Source organism: Lingula anatina, chromosome 4 (assembly GCF_051362555.1).
Source record: "Lingula anatina isolate TDL-2025a chromosome 4, LinAna3.0, whole genome shotgun sequence".
NCBI lineage: Eukaryota > Metazoa > Brachiopoda > Lingulata > Lingulida > Lingulidae > Lingula > Lingula anatina.
The window spans coordinates 4,169,765-4,178,102 of NC_141770.1; the positions used below are offsets into that span (position 1 = coordinate 4,169,765).

At 37.4% G+C, this 8,338-nt stretch overlaps 1 protein-coding gene across 1 annotated transcript; it reads left to right on the forward strand.

Moving 5' to 3' along the window:
- Positions 1 to 424: 424 nt before the first annotated feature.
- LOC106164004 (alpha-1,6-mannosyl-glycoprotein 4-beta-N-acetylglucosaminyltransferase-like) lies at positions 425 to 3,917 on the forward strand. The gene is made up of 4 exons (XM_087010627.1): positions 425 to 439; positions 1,007 to 1,096; positions 2,353 to 2,446; positions 2,851 to 3,917. Exons 1-4 carry the CDS (start codon positions 425 to 427, stop codon positions 3,579 to 3,581), a joined length of 930 nt encoding a protein of 309 aa, XP_086866753.1. The 3' UTR covers positions 3,582 to 3,917.
- The last annotated feature ends 4,421 nt before the right edge of the window (positions 3,918 to 8,338 follow it).

Here is an 8,338-nt window from a genome sequence, read left to right on the forward strand (position 1 = left end):
GGGGGGGGGGGGGGGGGGGGGGGGGGCAACTTACCCCGGGGTCCAACTTTCCCCGGTCTCCCCTATATAAGACTTACATTTTTATAAGACATCTTTTTACTACGTTGTAAGTAATAAAACATTTAAATCCACAATGTATGAATAAATGAGTAGCACGTGTCACATTCACCATAGCCAAGACATTGAAGACCCGCATAGACGTAATAGTCCTCGTTAATTTCACATGACTTTACATCCCAATTTATAAACCACGATCATCCACGTACATTGTATATAATAGCGTAACAAGTGTGTCTTTGGCAAGGCTGACGTGGAAGTATGGCGCGTTTTATACTATTACAGCGTTTAATTGCTGTTGGATCTTTATTTGCAGTCTGTTCTTATCTTGTAATAGTCAAACTATTTAACAAGGATATTCGGAGTAATGGGGCGCAGAAAGGTGAGTTTGTGACGAACTTTGCTCTACTTTGGCTGCAGAAAGTCTTGATCGTCTCCTTATTCTTTATCTTTCGGGCCTGTCCCCTTTTCAGGTGTCGCCACAGCGGATTGTACGTCTCCACCCACACCGGTCCTGCGCATGGTCATCTTCCACGCCCATCTCTTGCATATCTTCCTTGATTGCATCCATATATCTTTTTATTGGCCTCCCTTGTTTCCTCTTTGCTCTCTTTCCTGGTGGGTTCATTGCCAGCATTTTTTTGTCCCATTTATTTTTCTTCCCGCCGTCTAAAATGCCCATACTGGTGTAGTCTCCACTGCCTTGCTTAAACTGCCTTTACACTGGGCGACGTCCATTCTGCGTCCCGTAGTTAATACTTAATTTGCTTAAAAACAAATTCGCGGATCTATAATTCTCTTAATATTTATATTAGAGGCACATTGGTATGCGACACATTTTGAATCAAAACAACATCCAGATATAAAATTAACAGAAGTAAAATTAACTAAATCAAGTAATTTGCTTCCATAATAAGATAATATACATGTAATTCAATGGTTTCTCAAGGAACAATGCATATCTAATGTTACACTCACTTTGCGTATTTCAGACTACTCCTCGGATCTTAATGGAGATTTACAGATGGAAAAGAATCAGGTAACATTTCAGGGGAGGATCCAGAATTTTATGAAAGGGGGGTCCGGTTTTTAGGGATCGGCAGGCCTCGGATTGCGAGGCCAACCCTCACCCCCTTGGCGTCAGGTTCGGGGCACGCTCCAGGACCCGAAAAAAAATGGTGTTTTGGAGGGAAAATGAAGCCATTTAGTGTGGTTTAGAACTGATTCAGCTAGACGATTTTTTATGCGTTTTTTTTAATCAGAAAATTAAACGGGGGGGGGGGGGGGGGGGGGGGGGGGCAGGACCCCAGGGGCGGATCCAGAGTTATTTTCTGACAGTCTTCCAATTTATCTTTATTGATCCATCCTCCATTTTTGACCGTCTTCCGACAGAAAAAATTAGATACCCGTCAATGTAAATTTGAAAATCTGACCGTCTTCCGGAAGACCCAGAAGACGTCCTAAATCCGCCTCTGGGACCCCCCTGACACCTCCCCCCGCCCTAAATCCGCCAATGGAGTTGGCCAGCCAATAGGATCGGTCAGATTGACATCTACTGCCTTGTGACTTTGACCGTCACCATAACAGAAAAGGCAGAATGGCGCGAGTGAATATTGTTGACCAACCAAGCCAAGTCCCTTCAAACAAAGCCAAGGTCAAATTGGCCTTATTGCCGGCAATATAGGCTTTGCTACTGGTTAGAAAGCATAAATTGTTCCGAAAGGACAAGGAGTTATGCTTTTTACGGACCACTTAAGAAAATTTGGCACATTTAATATGGTTAGCGGTCTTCCATATTTATTAATTAATACTTCTTTTAGCAAAATCTATCAATAGAAAGTACACTCGTGAAAATGGAAAGGGTTTGAAATAATATCGAGAGACACCTTATGGTCTAATAATCCTGACTTCTTTTGAGCAGCACCAGTGCATATTACTACCAGGGGCGGATCCAGAGATATTTTCTGACAGTCCTCCAAATTATCTTTGCATCCATCCTCCATTTTTAACGTCTTCCAACAGAAAAAAATTAGATATCTGTCAATGTTAATCTGACCGTCTTCCGGAAGATCCAGAAGACGGCCTCAATCCGCCCCTAACCACTGGCATGGATCCCGAGTGGTCAGATTGGACCCTTTCAGATGTCTGAGAGAACAAAGATTGACGTATGACTTGTTCTGTCTACTTTAGATCCGTTGTAAATGTCACTCCATAAAATAAAAACCATTTGCTTTAAGTATTGTTATTGGTGCGACTGTTGCAAAGGTTTTAAGAAATTAAACGATTTCTTTTTAGACAAGTATGGGCCAAAGTCAATCTACGCATTCTCGTTTGGATAATGTGGAACTCAGGGATGTGTCTCTTTTTGGGAACCACCGACGGGAGAAAGGTACAAAATGATACCCTTTCTTACTTTCTTCCTTCATTCGGCCTGCTCCCCTCTCTCTCCATCTCTCTCTTATCACCTTACATAAGATATATATCGAAACAACACCGCAAGAAAATTTTTGATATTAAATGGAAATGCTAAATGTTTTAATAAAACAGATGCAACCCCTTTTCCGTTTTCTCGTAATGTTTCAAATCCGTGTATTAAGTTTTATAATAGGAGTCAGTGCTGATTTTAACAAGTCTGAAGCGAATACTTCAAAAGAAAAGACTTCATTCTTTATCAGCAGAACTGTTCGATTACGTGGCCTTCATACTATGACAATCCAGACGAACTGAAAACTTGCTTTCAAATGCCTTTGTCACCATTAGATTGTAAAGTATATAACATTAACTAAATTCCAGGTTTTCTTACCATTGGCATCCCGTCTGTCAAACGACCACAGGGAAGTCTGTATCTGTTGCAGACGATTGCCTACATAATAAACAGGACGTCTGCAAGTGAGAAAGAGAACATTGTATTACTGGTATTCCTGGCAAATTTTGATACAAAATATAATGAAAATGTCTTGAAAAATATAAGCGCCAAATTTGATGACTACATCAAGAGTGGATTTATTCTAGTGATGCAAGTCCCTGAAAACAACTACCCCCCATTAGAAAATTTGAAAAGGAATTATAATGATTCTCTGGGAAAAGTAAAATGGCAATCAAAACAGAATGTTGATTATGCTTTTATGTTTCTGTACGGAAGAAATATTTCAGAATACTATATTCAGATTGAAGACGATGTGATTCCCGCTCTTGGATTCTTCGAAGACATACGTGCCTTTATTTTAGCAAATGACAAGAAGCCATGGGTATGCTTAGAATTTTCAGTTCTTGGATTCATAGGGAAATTGTTTAAGTCCAAAGACTTGGAGAAACTTGCAAGGTATTTGATTTTATTTTATGACGAGCAACCTTGTGATTGGCTTATTTTCCATTTCCTAAGGACAATGACTCAGAAGGGACATATTTACTACAAGCCGTCTTTATTCCAGCATCAGGGTGTATGGTCTTCTTCGGAAGAAAAGTCGAGGAAAGGACCTACAATATTGCTTGACATTTACTTCAAAGACGGTAAAAATAATTAGACAATAAGTGAAAAAGGAAAAGTGAAAATTAAAATTCCACGTTAAAATTCTCTTTACCGTACGTGGTTCTAAATTTGTCGTAGTGGGTATGACATTACTATTTGAATTTATTGGGCTTGAACATAGAGGGGAGCTTTACATGTGGGGGATCATATGAGCTAATTTTGTTAATTATGTATAGATTCTTGCTCTGATTTGTCATCATCATTATGCCAATAGTGCAGAATTACGCTCATATGTTTGTCTTGATCTCGTGTTCATTCCCGAGTAAATATTTTACTGAGCATCAAATACAGCAGAAAAATGATGTTTAATAAATGACAATTTTAAATGAAATATTTGAGCATTGCTGTTCTTAAATCATCTTAATTCATCTTATTCATCTTAATTCATCTTTTGGAGACAGGGGCGGATTGAGGCGGTCTTCTGGGTTTTCCGGAAGACAGATTTTCCAGTTTACATTAATGGGTCTCCATTTTTACTGGTGAAAGTGTGAAAATGGAGGATGCATCAACAAAGATAATTTGGAAGACTATCAGAAAATATCTTTGGATCTGCCCCTGTAAATCCGGTACTAATATATATCTTGAAACAACCCCAAACAATTAACTCTACACCGAAAAAAGAATAATGTTTCTTGCTAGTTTAATCCAAATTAAGTGCAACGTCCACGTTTTTCCACTACAACAAACACAAAGACGGTGCTTCAGAACATCAACATTTCTTGTTCATGTGTGTAATAGACATCTTAAAAACCCTCCCCCCTTTAGTTAACAATAAACCGGTGTCTGGACTTCTGTGTGTAGATGACCTGGTTCTCTTTTCAAATAGCCTATCAGGTCTTCAATACAGCCTTAACAATCTGGAAAAGTAAAATCCGGAGGCTTTCCACAAACCTTGTCTTTAACACTAGTAAAGAGAAAACCACAGATTGTAGTGTAGAAGGTAAAGACACATTTTAAATAGACTGTAAATTATTATTGCGTCTCTTTATAACTAATCTCCCCACCAAACCTGGTAAATTTAGAGCAGCATAAATTAACTTAAATGTGCGTATTAAGGGACTAGACTTCTCAAATTATTGCCAATAAGCTCGACCAAATGCCACCATGTATAGTTTCATATCGTTTAACTTCAAGAATATCCACAGGGTTTCAGAACTGGAGAAACGGATAAATATATCAAGTTTACGACCAGAAATATAATAAAGGTGCAGTTTTAAAGTTTTTTCGGCTGATCGGGTAATAAGTTTCATTGTGGTTTCTTTTGTTTCAGTTGTGTAACAGGCCTACCCAACTACCAGACTCGGCACCGAATGATCCTGAATTCACCGGTAAATCGGACCACACTACCCGTTTTCAAGGTGTGTATCAGTACGCATTTCACAGTATCAGACGCGACACCGCTCTTGCCTAGTACGCGATGTGATAGTGACGATTCTCAGCGGGGTTGAAAAGCATTGCATCACCACTCAAAATTTGTTCAGGGTATGATACTGTGTAATGCGTATTGACTCACACCTTGAAAACGGTTAGTGTGGTCTGATCTACCGGTGAATTCAGGATCATTCAGTGCCGAGTCTGGTAGTTGGGTAGGCCTGTGTAAGAAGCTGGTAGTAGTAATTTGTATGCGTTACAGAAAATGTACACAGTTACTCTTTCGCTTGATACGCATCTTTAAAAGAAAAAAAAAACAAAAAACTTTTTTCCGACGAGCCTGTTGGAAAGCTTCTGTTAACAACTTTTGGCTGCATGTCCATGCCAAAATATCGAAGCACGAAGTTGGAGGAGAAACAGGAAGAACTACTCCTTAAATAGAAAGGTAAAAATGCAATTAACGAAATTTTGGCATAATACAAAGATGTTGAATGACAGTAATTTTTTTTTTGATATGCGTATCCATATACATGTAGATGAATTAAATATTAGAAATTCCTTTCAACTCAAAGCAAATATAACCTAAAATCATGAAGCTCTAAATTGAAAAGAGATTTGGAGATTTATGGTTAAAACAGAAATCACCTAAAAGCTAACACTTTCCAGGAAAGCGTTAGTAGCTGCTTTAAACAAAACTGGTATACATGTAGTGAACTTGAGGAGACGTCTGAGCTAGGAACCTTTAATTAATTAAATGTATTTAATAAGAAAAATATCTTTATGTTGTAATGGCTGATGAAAACAGAAAAGCACTTCGTTGTGTTCGCGCATATAAACTTTGCATTGATATAGGTTGATACACAAGCATTTAACTTCACTGGTGTCACAATGAAATTCAGTAAAAAGCACGTCTTTTCTCCAGCTTGTATCCGAGGGCCGAGACACCAGTCAATCAATGCACAGCTTCAAGTGTGTTATTTTTTATTTTTATTTTTTTTTTTTTTGTCGACCCCCACCTCCCCATTCGTTATTGTTATAATTTTTTTTCTGAAGGGTTATCCCCGCTCCTCACTAATATTCTGCCTCCTCTCTGCCGCTTTTATAATCGTTTGGTCAAGTTGAGAGTGGTCAATTTGGTCAACTTTTTATGATGTCTATATGTTATAGTGAGGAATGACGACAGCAGTTTGGAGCTTTCGAACGTTTATTCACCGACTCTTTCTTCATACAACTTCACAAATATTTATACTCAATTTCTTCGTACTGATCACGCATTTACTTGTTTTCTTTTCCATTGTCTTTGCGTGATTACAAAATATTTTCCATTCGCATGTTGCAAGTCACCATGCAACATTTCCTTATTAGGTAATCCCTAAGATACTTCTTTTCAATTAAAGATATCTAAAATATTATTTGGATTACTCATGCTTGGATCTTATCCAAAACTCAGTTATCATGTGATAAATAGATGATCAAAATTAAAATATGTTATGAAATTAACCAATCACATTAACTGTTACTGACTTTGACCTTTTCCATCTTTTTCTGACACTAAAAACATGTTCTACACTTGTTGACTCTTGGAGAAACTTAACTTACACTCAATAACTCTTTGTCCTTTTACTCTTTTGATTCCGCTTTAATTGTTATCTGCAATTAGTGAAAGAGTAAGTAATTTGCTTTACAACATACACCCCTTCTTCAAAAGAATTCGTCCTCGAATTCTAAAAATTTACATATAGTTTGGGCCTTGTAGTTCTTTACATTTTGATACAATGCAAAGGAAATCGTTTGCATAACTCTGTAAACTGATTGTTATGTGATTTCTTTTTATTTTTTCTTATGTGTTCATATGTACTGATGCATAAATAAAAATATCAGATATACTTGGTACAAACTCTATACAATATGCATGTACGACATCATGTTTTAAATGGGGTGTGTTGATTTTAATAACCTTATTCATTTGGGATGAAAATCCATGGACAAAACAAGATGGTTTGTTTAAACAATAACCCGATGGTTACGTTTTTAGACCAGGTAAAAACGCATCGTGTCTTCTCTAACACAATCCCACGACAGTGCTATTATTATGTAAACCAGGTGAGCATTTTGGTGAGAGGTATTCAGATAGGACCAAGGTCAGTAGGAAGAAGAAGAAGCCTCATGTGCCACATTGCCATAATTTCCACACGTAGACTGAAATTTTGGCACTGAGAATTGCTGTAGTTTGTTGTAAGTACTGTATAGATGATGTAAGTCAACACTGAGCGTTTTATGATGACGATAAATTATCAAAAAGTATGCATTTCCCACTTCAGGCCTAAGTGCTCTTGGGTATACTCAATTGACATGAATGCCGAAGTGATCTTGGAAAAATATATATAACTTTTTATGTTGCTTTTTTCAGAAGGAAAGCATTTGTTCATAAAGAAGTGAGAAGATTATCCCAGCTGTCCAAAGGTCTGAACGCGTTATTCCGTTTTAAACAAAGCAAGACGACAAAGCAGGTAATACATGTAACTAACGGTACATTGTTGACTTTTTTTTTGTCATTTAACAGAACCGAGACATATTTTAACCCAGGTCCCCGTATTTACAAAATCCAGAATTATCATTATCAAAACTATAGGCTTTCTGTCAAATGTTTACATTTATTTAACTTTTAATTCCGCAAATATCTTTTGTAACAGTTGGTATACAGAGCAGCGTGATTGTACTGCCGGTTTTCTGTTTTTACGGTAAAATTATTTATGTGGGCAAATATACAGTCTCCATCAAAATACCCCTTGAGGGATATGGCTTAGCAATGATAGATAAATATAAAGATTTTAAAATATGTTGACGTGTAACAGTGTGTACAGGGCATGCAATAGTAATAATGTCGTTCTAAAGTGTGTCATTGTATAGAACGTGTAGGTTCCAGTTTCCTAGTATATAGCTATTCTTATCATATGATTTCTGTGTCTCTTAATGCGTACTGAAATGGATCGGTGTAAAGATTATATTTCACTTTAAAAATTATTAGATATTGTTTCTCGCATGTGGATATCGTTTAATTTATTTAATTTTTCATTTACTTTCAGTATCTCGTAACAACCGTCTTACGATGAAATTGGACGCACTCTCAGCAAAGACATCAGATTCGTGTTCGCCAGCGCCCGCACCCATGTCAACGTTGTCTTGCGTGTCGAAGTTTGTCGTATAGTCAACTTGCAGGGTTGACATTTGATTTGGTTTGAAATGTAATATTTGCTTTGGTTTGTAATATTCTGCATCAAAACGTGTATCACATGAAGTGCAGCGTGCAGCAAATGTTTTATTCATGAAACTAAAATCCAAGCGTCAACCCTGCACGTCGCTGATTTATTATTATACATG

Bases quoted from the DNA above. Each gene is read 5' to 3' on its own strand.
- LOC106164004 (XM_087010627.1), top strand. The intron at 1,097-2,352 runs GTAACATTTCAG...ATTTCTTTTTAG, and splicing joins TACAGATGGAAAAGAATCAG to ACAAGTATGGGCCAAAGTCA. The intron at 2,447-2,850 runs GTACAAAATGAT...ACTAAATTCCAG, and splicing joins GAACCACCGACGGGAGAAAG to GTTTTCTTACCATTGGCATC.